Source organism: Dasypus novemcinctus, chromosome 14, assembly GCF_030445035.2.
Source record: "Dasypus novemcinctus isolate mDasNov1 chromosome 14, mDasNov1.1.hap2, whole genome shotgun sequence".
Taxonomy (NCBI): domain Eukaryota; kingdom Metazoa; phylum Chordata; class Mammalia; order Cingulata; family Dasypodidae; genus Dasypus; species Dasypus novemcinctus.
In genome coordinates, this window is record NC_080686.1 from 109,536,248 (window position 1) to 109,551,685 (window position 15,438).

General features: G+C 37.9%; 1 protein-coding gene and 1 long non-coding RNA gene across 2 annotated transcripts in view; one reads left to right on the top strand and one right to left on the bottom strand.

Moving 5' to 3' along the window:
* The first annotated feature begins 4,172 nt into the window (after positions 1-4,172).
* The window catches only part of LOC139436178 (zinc finger protein 7-like), a 61,706-nt gene continuing 50,440 nt past the window's right edge, over positions 4,173-15,438 (top strand). Inside the window, 3 exon segments of the mRNA XM_071207794.1 lie at positions 4,173-4,316; positions 4,319-4,478; positions 4,481-4,652. Of these exon segments, the coding sequence (XP_071063895.1) occupies positions 4,173-4,316; positions 4,319-4,478; positions 4,481-4,652 (476 nt within the window).
* Positions 5,508-15,438, bottom strand: part of LOC131273333 (uncharacterized) — a 29,493-nt gene continuing 19,562 nt past the window's right edge. The window contains exons 3-4 of the long non-coding RNA XR_011645736.1: positions 6,100-6,358; positions 5,508-5,889 (exon numbers count right to left, since the gene is read on the bottom strand). This is a non-coding gene — a long non-coding RNA (uncharacterized lncRNA). The remainder of the gene's footprint in view (positions 5,890-6,099; positions 6,359-15,438) is intronic.

Here is a 15,438-nt window from a genome sequence, read left to right on the forward strand (position 1 = left end):
ACATTTTTGTACCTCACATAATGTTTTCAAAAGGGTAAAAAGGCAGCCAACTCAATGGGAGAAAATATTTGGTTATCATGTAAGATAAAGGTTTAATATCCAGGATATATAAAGAGATGTTACAACTCAACAATAAAAACACAAATGACCCAATTAAAAAATGGGCAAAAGACTTGAATAGACATTTGTCCAAAGAAGAAATACAAATGGCAAAAAAAAAACAAAAAAAAAAAAAAAGAAGAAATGTTCTACATCACTAATGATTAGGGAAATGCATATCAAAACTACAATGATGTATCATTTCATACCTATTAGAGAGGCCACTATTAAAAAGACAGAGAACTATAAGTGCTGGAGAGGATGTGGAGAGATGGGAACACGTATTCATTGTTGGTGGGAATGCAGAATGGAACAGAAACTGTGGAGGACTGTTTGGCAGTTCCTAAAGAAGCTGAATATAGACTTCCCATGTGACCCTGCAATACCACTACTGGGTATACAGACAGAAGAACTGAAAGCAGTGACACGGACAGACATCTGCACACCAATGTTGATATCAACATTATTCACTATTGCCAAAAACTGGAAACAACCCAGATGTCCATCAACAGATGAATGGATAAACAAACTGTGATCTATTCACATGATGGAATATTATGCAGCTATAAGAAGAAATGAAGTCATAAAATATATTACAACATGGATGAACCTGGAGGACATCATATTGAGCAAACAAGGACAAATACTGTATGATTGTGTTACTATGAACCAAATATATTGTGTAACACATTGTATAATTTTTTTAAAAAATGCATAGGTATCCAGTACATTTAACTGAGTAATGTATGTTTTTATTCAACTGTGGTTTTTTCAGTTTTTAATTGTTTATATTTTAATTATAAATGTACAAAATAAAGTTTTTAAAAAAGAAAAAAAAAAGAAAAAAAAGAGATTGAATCTGTCATCAAAATTTCCCAGCAAAGAAAAGTCCAGGACCAGATGGCTTCACAGGTGAATTCTACCAAGCATTTGAAAAAGAATTAACACCAATCCTGTTTAAACTACCAAAAATTGAGAGGAGGGAAAATTACCTAACACATTTCATCTTTTTATTTATTTATTTTAAAGATTTATTTCTTTATTTATTTCTCTCCCCTTCCCTCCCCACCCCCACCCCAGTTATCTGTTCTCTGCATCTATTTGCTGCGTCTTCTTCTTTGTCCGATTCTGTTGTTGTCAGCAGCACAGGAATCTGTGTTTCTCTTTGTTGCGTCATCTTGTTGTGTCAGCTCTCCGTGTGTGCGGCACCATTCCTGGGCAGGCTGCACTTTCTTTTGCGCTGGGTGGTTCTCCTTACGGGGTGCACTCCTTGTGCATGGGGCTCCCCTATGAAGGGGACACCCCTGCGTGGCACGGCACTCTTTGTGCCCATCAGCACTGCGTGTGGGCCAGCTCCACAGGGGTCAAGGAGGCCCGGGGGTTGAATCACGGACCTCCCCTGAGGTAAATGGACGCCCTAACCACTGGGCCAAGTCCGCCGCCCCCAACGCATTTTATGATGTCAATATCAACCTAATAGCAAAGTCACATAAAGACACTACAAGGAAAGAAAATTATAGACCAACCTCTCTAATGAACATAGATGCAAAAATTCTCAGCAAAATACTTGCAAATTGAATCCAACAGCATATCAAAAGACTTCTACACCACAACCATGTGGGATTTATTCCTGATATGCAAAGCTGGTTCACATAAGAAAATAAATCAAAAGACCACATGATAATCTCAATCAATGCAGAAAAGGCATTCTACAAAATCCAGCATCCTTTTTTTAATAAAAACAAGTCAAAAGATAGGAATAGAAGGAAAATTCCTCAGTATGATAAAAGACATATATGAAAAACCCACAGCCAACATCATACTCAGTGGGAAAAGGTGAAAGCTGGGGAATGGTTGACAGCTTTCCTCTAAGTTCGGGAAGAAGACAAGGATGCCCACTGTCACAACTCTAATTTGAAATTGTACTCGTAGTTCTAGCTAGGGTAATTAGACAAGAAAAAAATTTTTAAGGCATACAAATGGGAAAAGAGGAAGTAAAACTTTCATTGTTTGTGGACATCATGATCCTGTACTTAGAAAATTCTGAAATATCCATGGCAAAGCTACTTGAGTTAATAAATGAGTTTAGTAAAGTGGCATGATACAAGATCAACATGCAAACATCAGTAATATTTTTGTACACAAGTACTAGACAATTTGATGAGGAAATCAGGGGGAAAATTACATTTTCCATAGCAACAAAAAGACTCAAATACCTAGGAATTAATTTAATCAAAGAAGTATAGGACCTATATGCAGAAAACTACAAAACAATGCTAAAAGAAATGAAAAAAACCTAAACAAATGGAGAGACATTCTGATTTCATGGATTGGAAGAATAAATATCATGAAGATGTCTCTCTTACCCAAACTGTTTTATAGATTCAATGCAATCCAATCAAAATCCCAACAGCTTACTTTACACAATTAGAAAATGCAATTACCAAATTCATTTGGAAGGGAAAGTGCACCTGAATAGCCAAAAGCATTCTAAAAAAGAAGAGCGACATGGGAGGAATTTCACTGCCTGACCTTGAAACATATTACAAAGCTGCAGTGGTCAAAATAGCATGGTCCTGGCATATAGATAAACACATTGATGAGTGGAATAGAATTGAGAATCAAGACATAACCCTCATTTATACAACCAACTGGTTTTTGACAAACCTACCAAGTTAATGTTAATAGGACAAAACAGTCTCTTCAACATATGGTGCTGGGACAACTGGATACATATACCAAAAGAATGAAAGAGGACCCCTATCTCACCCCCTATACAAGAATCAACTCAAAGTGGATCAAAGACCTAAATGTAAAAGCAAGGACCATAAAACTACTAGAAGAAAATGTAGAGAAACATCTTAAAGACCTTGTGGTAGGTGGTGGTTTCATGGGCCTTAAACCCAAAGGACATGAACAAAAGAAAAATTACATAATGGGACCTCCTCAAAATTAAACACTTTGCACCTCATAGGACTTTGTCAAAAAGGTGGAAAGGCAGCCAACTAAAAGGGAGAAAATATTTGGAAATCACATATCCAATAAGGGATTAATATCCATGATATGTAAAGAGATGCTACAACTCAACAAAAGACACATGATCCAATTAAAAAATGACCCAAAATCCTGAATAGACATTTGTCCAAAGAAGAATTACAAATGGCAAAAAACACATGGAAAAATGCTTGACTTCACCAGCAATTACGGAAATGAAAATCAAATCTACGATGAGTTATCATTTCACACCTATTAGAATGGCCTCTATTAAAAAGACAGAACTACAAGTGTTGGAGAGGATGTGGAGAGATGGGAACACTTATTCACTGTTAGTGGGAATGCAGAATGGTACAGCCATTGTGGAGGACTGTTTGGCAGTTCCTAAATAAGTTGAATATAGATTTGCCACATGATCCTGCAATACCACTCCTCAGTATATACCAAGAACAACTGAGAGCAGTGACACAAATAGATATCTGCACACTTATGTTCATGGAAGCACTATCATGATTGCCAAAAGTTGTAAACAACTCAGGTGTCTGTCAACTGATGAATGGATAAACAAACTGTGGTCTATTCACACAATGGCATATTATGCAGCTGTAAGAAAAATGAAGTCGTAAAGCATATGACAACATGGATGAACCTGGAGGACATTATGTTGAGTGAAGGAAGTCAGACAGAAAAGGACAAATAATATATGACTGTATTACTATGAACCAATATGTTGTGTAATATTCTGTATGATTCCATTTATAGAAGATGTAAATATAAATCAATGTACGAAGATGGAAAAAATAATTTGTACTAAAGAGAAGTGTTATGGATGTATTGAATATGGGGAAATAGTCACACCTGACTCCTTATACAGCATCAGAAAGTTCACACTGGAGAAAAATATTAACGAAATGAATGTGAAAAATCCTTTAATTGGATTTCACAATTGATTGAGCATCAGAAAAATTCACACTGGAGAGAAACCCTGTGTGTGTAATGAATGTGGGAAGACCTTTCAGGTGACATTGAGCCTTATTAGCATCAGAGAATTCACACTGGAGAAAAATCTTGTAAGTGTGATGAATTTGCCAGTCTTTAGTGGGAATTCAAACCTTATTAAACACAAATTAATATATACTGGAGAGAAGCCTTATAAATGTAATGAATGTGGGAAAACATTTAATCAAAGAGCAAATCTCATTAAACATCAGATAATTCATATGGAGGAGAGAAACCTTTTGAATGAAGAGAGTGTGGGAAAAGCTTTAGTCAACCATCATACTTCATTCATTATCAAAGAATGTATTCTGGGGAGAAGCACTATAAATGTAATGAGTGTATGAAAGGCTTCAGTTAGATGTCTCACCTGGTTAAAAACCAAAGGATACAACTGGAGATAAAGTGTATGTGTGCACCATGTGCAGGAGAGGGTTTATTCAGATATCACACTTGCTTCACCATAACACAACATATTCTGGAGAGAAGCATCTTGAATGTAGTGAATGTGGAAAATCCTTCAGTCAGAGCAAAACATTCAATAGACATCAGGTTATTCACACATAGAGAGAGCTTTAGAAAGAAATGAGCGTGCGCAAGCTCTCAGCATCTGATAGATTCCCAGTCACTATCTCCTACTAGAGAGGAATCCTTCAATTCATACAGGAGGAAAAAACATCCAGGAATGTAACAAACGTGGAAAAACCTTTCTTTCTAGCTCCTTATACCATGCTTGAGAGTTTCTATTGGAGAGATACCCTATGGATGTAATGAAATGTTGGCAAAATCTTGGATCGGGTCTCAAATCTTATTTAGAATCAGATAGCTTAATAACTTATACAGAGATGGATATATGTATATATGAAAGGCAGTAGGTGAAACTCCAGTGCCTGCCACTGCCAGCTGTTCCTTTTGAATGAAGAAGTGCCTGGTTTTTTTTTTGCTCAGAGAATTTGCACTGGAGAGAAATTCCATGCTCTGTGTCAGTCAGGGGACCTGTTGTCTTTAGATCAGGGTTTTGGGATGGAGACTAAACCTTCTCAGATGTGGGGGAAGTCTGTGGCCTGTGTTTTGGGCTGATCTTGAAAAGCAGAAGTAAACATACAGAAGCCACAGGCAGAAATTAGACCCCCAGATAAAGAAATGAGTCCCCAAATTGGATGCACAGAAAAAGAAAAAATTGCTTGACTTGGTATTGGGTCCCTCTAACCATGTTTTTTACCCTGAACAGTGGTGGATGGTGACTTAAAGTCTTCTAAACCCAAATGAACAGTAGCTGAGACAGTCTCCTCCATTTCTGTACTAAGTCTCATATCCGAGGACATGTAGGAGCCTTGTTTTCATCAAAGCAACCCAATGGATGTACTGGCTGTAATGCAAGCTGCATTCTAGAATCAAGGATGTGATAGATTGTTTATTCAAAGTTCATGCTCCCAAAGTAAGTTGAAATAAATAATACAATAAGGTCATTAAAGTATAAAGAGAGAATGAAGGACTACAGAGCTAATGAGGATAATAATAATTGATTTTATGCAACTCCAAACTATACATATAATTGAGTTGCTAATTGTTTACACAAAATGGCAGTTCACAAGGTTTTGGTTAGATTTCTCTTTTAGGCATGATCCAAGTTCCCTTTGACAGGAACATGGCTGTGAGGTGCATCATCCTCCTTTACCAGGCATTGACGCAGACTTAGCCAAGTGTTTCCATCTGCCTTCAGAGACTCCGTCTTGAGGACAAAGTCCAGAGGTGCAGACAAGAGCAAGCAGGCCAACATATGTTCAAGGGCTTCCTGTCCTGGAAGAAAGGAACAAGCCATTGCCTTACACATGTTAACAAGAAGGGTGGGAGGGAGGAGAGCATGGACTTCTGAGTCAGGTGCACAATTCTGTGCTCCTTGGGGATAAGAGATCTTACACTCATGAAAGGGAGAAATGGCAGGTGTTGTCACAAACAGTTATTTCTTTGAGCCACTGATGAAAGCCTGGCTCATCACCTTCCACTCACCCATGCGGAACTCCAGATGACACCAGCCAAAGGATGTTCATGCAGGTGGAGGCAGAGCCATGGTAGCTTGGGGAAGGGGAGTCAGGAAGTCTTGAATGAGGGAGGATTTGAACCCATCCTTGAAGAACTGGGAGATGATGGTGGGGAGGACAACTGCATGAGCAAACACGTGAAGAGACCTGCTCAAGTTGAGAGTTTAACTGGAGAGCTGGGCAGGGGCAGGAGCCTGCAGGTTCTGTAGAATATTTTGTGCTCAGTTCTGTAGGCAGTGGGAGTCACAGGATTTTTTTATTTTTAATTTTGAAATAATTTCAAACATTCAGGAGTAAGAAAAATAATACAAACAGAATTCAGAGGATGCCAATGTATCCCTATCCCCTGTATACCCACATCCACCAATTTTAACATTTTGCCACATCTGCCATATCATTTTCTTTATTCATCAATGTATCGTTCCATCTATCCATCTATATGTCTATATTTATCAACACATTTTCTGAACATGATTGTAGGCTGTATACATCATGCTTCTTGAACACATAATACTTCCATGTACATTTCCTAAAAAGGATATTCACTTATGTAATGACCTAAAGCACAGTTGTAAAGTTCAAGAAACTTAACATTAATATAAGCCTTATGTATTAGTCAGCCAAAGGGGTGCTGATGCAAAATACCAGAAATTTGTTGGCTTTTATAAAGGGTATATATATGGGGTAGGAGTTTACAGTCGCCAGGCCATAAAGTTGCTTCTTTCACCAAAGTCTTTTGCCACATTTTGGAGCAAGATGTCTGCTGATGTCTGCCAGGGTTCAGGCTTCCTGGGTTCCTCTCTTCTCAGGGCTTGCTTCTCCCCAGACTCAGGGTTCCTCTCTTCCTGGGCTTGCTTCTCTTTCCTCACAGCCAAGCTCCTCTGTGTGCTTACTTCCCGGGGCTCTAGCTCAAGATTCCAGCATCAAAACTCCAACAGCAAAACTCTAACTCTGTCCTTTGCCATATCTTTTATCTGTGAGTCTCCACCCACCAAGGGGTGGAGATTCAGCACCCTACTGATGTAACCTAATCAAAGCCCTAATCACAATTTAATCATGCCCAGGTACAGAACAGTTTACAAAATAATCCAATGTCTATTTTTGGAATTCATGAATCATATCAAACTGCTACACCTTACAATCTATATTCCAATTTTTTCACATCCCAATAATGTGCCTTTTGTCCTCCCTTACTAGATCCCATCTAGGATCATGTATTGCATTTAATTATCATTGTCTCTTTAGTTGCTCTTTTTTAAAATTGTAGGAACATATATAACATCAACTTTCCAATCTTCAGTTTTTGTTTATATTTCTTCTCTCTGCTCCTCAGAGTGGATGATTTAAATTATCTTATTCTTATTGACTGATACTTTTTTTAAAGATTTATTTTATTTATTTCTTCCCCCCCCCTTGTTGTCTGCTCTCGTGTCCATTGGCTGTGTGTTCTTCTGTGTCCACTTGCATTCTCGGCGGCTCCAGGAATCTGTGTCTCTTTTTTTGTTGTATCATCTTGCTGTGTCAGCTCTCCGTGTGTGTGGCACCACTCCTGGGCAGGCTGCGCTTTTTTTGTACTGGCCTGGTTCTCCTTGCAGCGGACATCCCCGTATGGCATGGCACTTCTTGCATGTGGCAACGCTGCACGTGGCCAGCTCATCCCACAGGCCAAGAAGCCCTGGGTTTGAACCCTGGACCTCCTATATGGTAGCCAGATGCTCTATCAGTTGAGCCACATCTGCTTCCCATGATAGATTCTTTCTTCTACCACCTTCAATCTGCTATTGAACCACTCAAGAGAATTTTTTGTTACTGTAGTTTTCAGCTCTCTTTGGTTCCTTTTATAATTTCTTTATTGATATTCTCTTTGTGCTTATCAATTTTTGCAGCTTACTGAAATATAATGCACAAATTTAATTCACCATTCAATCATTTAAAGTGTGCAATTCAATGTTTTTAAGTATATGCAGAGTTGTGCAGCCATTATAAAACATCTAATTATAGAATTTTTATCCCCCCCAAAAAAATATGTGGTTTGAATTTTGTACCACAGTTTGGACATGTAATTGGCTTTGGTCCACTTTCCTGGGGTGTGGACCCATTGTAAATAGGATCCCTTCAACATATTACTTTGGATAAGGTGTGGTCCAACTAAATCAGGTTGGGCTTTGACTAGATTACTGGAGTCCTTATAAGCAGAGTGAAAGTCATGGAGAGAAGCCACAGGGTATAGCCAGAAGCCAAACCAAAGGCACCGAGAAGAGAAAGAAGATGCCACCATGTCCGTTGCCACGTGTCAGAAAAGCCAAGGACCCCAAGGATCGCTGGCAGCCAGCCTAAGACCACCACAGTTTTCCGGGAGAAAGTATCACCTTGCTGATGCCTCAGTTTTGGACTTCTCCTAGCCTCAAAACCATGAGCCAATTAATTCCCATTGTTTAAGCCAATCCATTACATTTGTTTTAGCAACTAGGAAAGTAAAACAAACCCTACACCCATTAGCAATTACTCCTCACACCGCTCCCCCACCCCAGCTTTAAGGAACCAGTAATCTACTTTTTGTTTCAATATATTTACCTATTCTGTACATTTCACAGAAGTAGAATCATATAATACATGGTCTTTTGTGACTGGCTTCTTTCAGTTAGCATATTTTCAATGTCATCCAGTTGCAGCATTTACTCAGTACTCCATTCCTTTTTATGGCTGGATAACTCCATTGTATGTATATACCACCATGTGCTTATCCATTCATCTTTTGTTGGACATTTGAGTTGTTTCCAACTTTTGCTATTTTGAAGGGTGCAGCTATGAAATTGGTGCATAAGGATTTGTTTGAGTGCCTGTTTTCAATTCTTTGGGGGTATATACCAAGATTGGATTGCTGGGTCATATGGTGATTCTGTTTAGTTTTTGAGGGACCACCAAACTGTTTTGCACAGTGCTGAACTATTTTACATTCCCACCAGTATTGTATAAAGATTCTATTTTCTCCACACCCTCACCAACACATTTTATTTTGTTTTATTATAGCCAAGCTAGTGGGTGTGAAGTGGAATCTGTGATTTTTATCTGTATTTCCCTAATGATACTGAGAATCTTCTCATGCCCTTGTTTGATATTTTTAAATTGAGCTTTTAATTATTGACCTGTAAGGGTTTTATATATATATTTAATGGATATGTCACTTACCAGATATATGGTTTTTAAATATTTTCTCCCTTCTGAGGGTCATAGTTTCCTTTTCTTAATGGTATTTGCAGCAAAATAAGTTTCCTAATTTTGATGTAGCTCAATTTACCTATTTCTTTCTTTTGTCATTTGTGGTTTTGGTGTCATATCTAAGAAATCATGCCTAACCCTAGGTGACAAAAATTTACTCCTTTGTTTTCTTCCAAGAGTTTTATAATTTTAACTCTTACATTTAGGCTTGTGATCCATGTTTAGCTAATTTTTGTGTATGTGTTAAGAAGGTGTTCAACTTCTTTTTTTTTTTTGTATGTAGATACCCAGTTGCCCCAGCCCCATTTATTTAGAAGACTATTCTGTCACCATTGAATTGCCTTGGCAACCTTATTTAAAATCAATTGGCCATAAATATAAAGGTTTATTTCTGGGCTCTCAGTTCTATTCCATTGATCTATGTATCTATCTTTATGACTTTGTCACATTATCTTGATTACTATTGCTTTATACTAAGTTTCAAAATTGGGAAGTGTAAGACAACAACTTTATTATTTTTCAGGATTTTTTGGGGGTATTCTGGGTCCCTTGTATTTTCACATGAATTTTAGGATCAGTTCAATTTCTAAAAAATAAAAAAATAAAAATAAAAAAAGCCAGCAGGGATTGACTCTAAAGATCAATCTGAGGCATACTGCCATCTTACAAAATTAAGTTTTCTGACCCATGAACAAGGAATGTCTTTCCATTATTTCAGATCTTCTTTAAAATTTTTCAGCTGTTTTGTAGTTTTAGTGTACAGGTCTTCCACTTCTTGCCCTGTACATTTGTACTCAAAGTATTTTTTGAGGATTCTTTTAAATTAGAGAAGTTGTGAGATTATAAAAAATCATCCCTCATGTGCAGAATTCCCATATATCACTTCTTCAACACCTTACATTGTTGTTGTACCCAAGTATTTTTTATGCCATTGTATTAGTCAGGGTTCTCTAGGGAAACAGAACCAATGGGAGATCTCTGTAAATAGTATGAGATTTTATAAAATTCTCTCATGTGACAGTGGGGATGCACAAGTCCAATTCCATAGACAGACTGCAAACCAGGGGCTCCGATGAAGATCCTTGATGAGTTCCCAGGATATGTTGTCTGTCCAAAGTAGAACTGGAAATTCTCTCCCTGAATGCTGAAATCACTTCCCCTTTTAAAGTCTTCAATTGATTGGATATGATGTCACTCATTGATGACAGCAATTTCCTTGGTTGATAGTAGATATAATCAGCCATAGATGCAATCAACTCGTGGATGATTAAAGTCCATGAATGTCCTTGTATTTCAATTAGCCCAGTGCTTGCTTGACCAAACAAATGGGCACAATACCTGGCTGAGTTGACACATTAGACTAATCATCACAGTTACTGTAAGTGGATTTTTCCCCTTAATTTTATTTTCAGAATGTTCATTGCTAATGTATAGAAATACAATTGATTTTTGAATATTGGTCTTATATCCTGGAACTTTGCTGAAGTTATTAGTTTTTTGAAGTTTTTAGTGGAATTCTTGGGATTTTCTAAATCTAACATCATCTGCAAATATAATTTTACTTCTTCTAATCCAGGCGCCTTTTCTTTCTTTTTCTTGCCTAATTGCCATGTCTTGAACCTCCAGTACAATGTTGAATAGAAGTGGTGAGAGAAGACATCTTTGTTTTCTCTTCCTCATCTTAGGGGCAAGTATTTAGTCTTCCATCATTGAGTATGTTAGCTGTGGGGTTTTTGTAGGTGCCCTTCATTAGGCTGAGGAAGATTCCTTCTATTCCTAGTACCAGTGACTATATACAACTTTTTTGTTTCTAAACATTATATTTGGTTCTGTTTCAAATCTGTTTCTAAAATACTTTATTATGAAATATTTCAAACAGATAAAAGAACATAAACTATTTATTCATTAGCCAGCTTTATTAGATCTTAACACTATTGCATTTGCTTCAGATCTTTTTTCTTCTTTCCTCCCTCCTTTCATTTAGAAATAGAACAGTGTTAAAATTCTCTGTATTCCCCTGTAAACCCATTAACCCATTCTTTCTTTACCAGAGAAAATTGATCTGATGGTTAAGCTATTGTGTCAACTCAGTCAGGTAACTGTGCCCAGTTTGGTCAAGCACGCACTGGGCTAACTGTAATACAAGGGCATTTATGGACTATAGTCACCATTGACTTTACTGCAGTGGTAAATCATAGACAGCTGATTACAATTAGAGCTAATCAGGGAGATTGCCATCAGCAATGAGTGCCGCTTAACCCAATCAGTTGAATGCCTCAAAAGGGGAAGTGATTCCAGCATAGAGAGAATTTCCCAGCTCGTCTTTGAGCTGCCAACATCTCCCAGAACTTGTCAAGAACCTTCATTGGACTTTCATTGCAGTCCCTGGTTAGAGCCTGCCTGTGGAACCTGGACTTCTGCATCCCCACAGGTGCATGAGAGACTCTTATAGAATCGCATACTATTAACAGATATCTCCTGTTAATTCTGTTTCCCTAGAGAAGCCTGACTAATACAACTGTTAATCATGAAATCACTATTTATCATTCCCATTCCCATTTAAAAATAATTTTGCTATTATAAAACATTGTTTTGAAAATTAAAATTTTCAAGTAAATTGTATCATACGTTATTCAGCAACTTGCATATTGTGCCCAATGTTTTCAGGATTTATAGATGTTGTTATATGTTGATATATTTTAGAGACACAGTATAGGACTATGCCCCTTTCCAGTCAAAACCCTTATTGGTTTAAAACTAAAATATAGTTGGGAAACGGACTTTGGCCCAGTGGTTAGGGCGTCCGTCTGCCACGTGGGAGGTCCGCGGTTCAAGCCCCGGGCCTCCTTGACCCGTGTGGAGCTGGCCATGCGCGGTGCTGATGCGCGCGGGGGGTGCCGTGCCACGCAGGGGTGTCCCCCGCGTGAGAGCCCCATGCGCAGGGAGTGCGCCCGTGAGGGGAGCCGCCCAGCGTGAAAGGAGGGAGCAGCCTGCCTAGGAATGGCGGCGCCCACACTTCCCGTGCCGCTGACGACAACAGAAGCGGACAAAGAAACAAGACGCAGCAAATAGACACCAAGAGCAGACAACCAGGGGAGGGGGGGAAATTAAATAAATAAATAAATCTTTAAAAAAAAAAAAAACTAAACTAAAATATAGTTAAATCAGTCTTTTTTTTCTTCATGTGTGGTTTGTGCTTTTTATGTCTTAGCTCAGAAATGCTTCCCAATCCAAAGGTCATAAAGTGATTCCTGTATTTTCTTCTAACAGTTTTAAATGTTTGCTTTTCACTTATGCTTTTAATTCACATGGAATTAATTTGTGTATAGTACGAGGTATGTATAACAGCTGTACCAGCACCATTTTTTGTATATTCTATCCTTTTATTCATTGATTTGTAGTGTCATTCTGTCATAGACCATTGACATATATGCATAGGTTTCTCTTCCTGGGGTTTGCATTAAATCACATTGATCTATTTTTACCAAAACCATACTATCTTATAATAAATTTTGATTCCTGGTAGGGTAAGCACCTTGACCTTATTTTCCTTCAAAATTATCTTATCCATCATCCTTTGTTTTAACATATGAATTTTAGGATCAGCTTGGCAAATTCAACAACACAGAAAACCTGTAGCACTTTAATGGGATTTTCTTTTAAAAATATATTTAATTGGATACTATCTAAATTTCATATACACATATAAAATATATTGAGGACAACTGACATCTTTATAAAATTCCGTCTTATAATCCATGAACATAATATAGTCTCTCACTTTTTTAGGTCTTAATTTATGTTATTCAATAATGTTTCATAATTTTCTGTGATGTTTTAAACATCTTTTGTGAAGTTTATTCCTAGGTAGCTAATGGTTTTTGTTCTATTATGATGTGGATATGTTTTTCAATTGTACTTTCTAGTTGGTTATAAGTAGGAATGCTATTATTTTTATGTATTACTTTGTGTATATACACATGTAATATTTGAGTTACTATTCCACTCATTTCCCAGCTTGACTGTATATAAAATCCTTAACATGAACTTCCTTTCCTTGTCTTTCTTGAAAATGCTGTTCCACTGCTGCCTTCTGTTGCGTGTCACTCTTGATAAGCTTGATGTCACTTACTTTTATTCTTAAAAGTAGTTTGATCTTTTTTCCTAACAGTCTGGAGAATTTACTTTTGCCTTCAAAGTCTAATCGTTTCAGCAAAATGTTGGAGATGACGGTTTCAGGTGAGTTTTCTGAGAAACAGAAGGCCTGTTCAATATGTAAATTTAGATTTTCTCTTATTTCTGGAACACTTTCTGGGATTACAGCTTTAAATATTAGTTTTATTCTATTTTGTTTTTCTTCCTTGGGGCCCTGTTTTACATTGTTGGACTTTCTTTACCTATATCCTGTTTAAGCCACTTTCTCTCTGACCATTTTTACTTACTTCATTTTTATTCTGTTTTCCTGTTCTTCAGTATCTTTTAAAAATTTTCATCTGAATCTAGTCTTCTTTAAACACTTTGTAACTTATTCTTCATTCCTGAGATGCCTTTTTCTTTAATGTCCTACCTGCATTTTATCTTATTGCATTTCTTCCTATTGTCTCTATGTGTGTGATACATTTTGATTCCTAGTTTTAAAATATGATTCTAAGCTATGTTTAATATTTGTTCATTTTTTTTTTAAGATTTATTTCTCTCTCCTTCCCCCCCACCCTGGTTGTCTGTTCTCTGTGTCTATTTGTTGCGTCTTCTTTGTCTGCTTCCGTTGTTGTCAGCAGCACGGGAATCTGTGTTTCTTTCTGTTGTGTCATCTTGTTGTGTCAGCTCTATGTGGGTGGCACCATTCTTAGGCAGGCTGCACTTTCTTTCACGCTGGGTGGCTCTCCTTACGGGGCGCACTCCTTGTCATCATGCAGGGGACACCCCTGCATGGCACGGCACTCCTTGCGCACATCAGCACTGTGCACGGGCCAGTTCCACACGGGTCAAGGAGGCCCGGGGTTTGAACTGGGGACCTCCCATATGGTAGACGGACGCCCTAACCAATGGGCCAAGTCCGCTTCTCTGTTCATTCTTATTTGATGATATTTAATTTACTTTGGAGTGTGTTGTTAGTTTTCTTCTCCTCCTTTCAAATTCTTGGTCATCTTGGCTTCCTTTCCTGGACTCCCAGCTTCATCTCAACTCATAGAGACCACTGAGCATGTCTTTGCAAAAGCAAATGGGTTTTTTCTAGTTTATTTTTTCACAAAGGGTACAGCCTTTTGTGGCTCCAGTTTATACAGGGGCCTAGGTTCCAACTATCACCCTAGAGTCACGCAGACCTCACTGATTCTATCTATGGAGGCTGTAAATACTCCAAGTACCCCAAACTAACTTAGCTTCAGTTCTTAAGTGTGCAGCTCTAGTTTTCATTTTTCTCTTTATGTTTAGTCCTTGAGATATTCCCTTCATCTTTTGGTGCTTAACCATGAATTCTCCTGCTAACATCCCCAGCCCCATTGCACAGCAGGTAAGGGCTGAGTGTTAGGAAAACTATTAGAACTTCCCTTTGAATGTAATATTAAAAAAATGAATAAAGGCAGAAGGAAAAAAAAAAGAACTTCCCACAAGTTCTGAAGAGTAAAAAAAAGAGTAAGTTGTGATATGGTGGAGGTATGAATGTTGTGTTGTATTTTCTGAATGCTACACTTTAAGTGAGCCAGGTATTTTATCCCCATTTTAGAGATGAAAAGAGACTCATAAAAATTCCATGTTTTACTCAATGTCACAGAGTGAGTCCACGGCACAGGTAGACCAGAGCTCAGTCCTTCATGAGGCCTGTGCTTGCTATACCACCACTCATGCATTTGCAGACCCTCCCACACACACCATACTGGGACTGGCAAAGCCAACACTGTGTTTAAGAATTTTATAATATAATGGAAGAGAAAGAGTATGAACAGATGAGGTAAGCTGAGCAAATCACAAAATAAACCAAATGCAGAAGTAACCATAAATTCCATAATAGAACACAGTAAGGGAGGGAGCAGAGACTAGAAAGGAAGGTCCTAGGAAAGGAGTGATATTTGAGCTGGGCCTGGAGAGA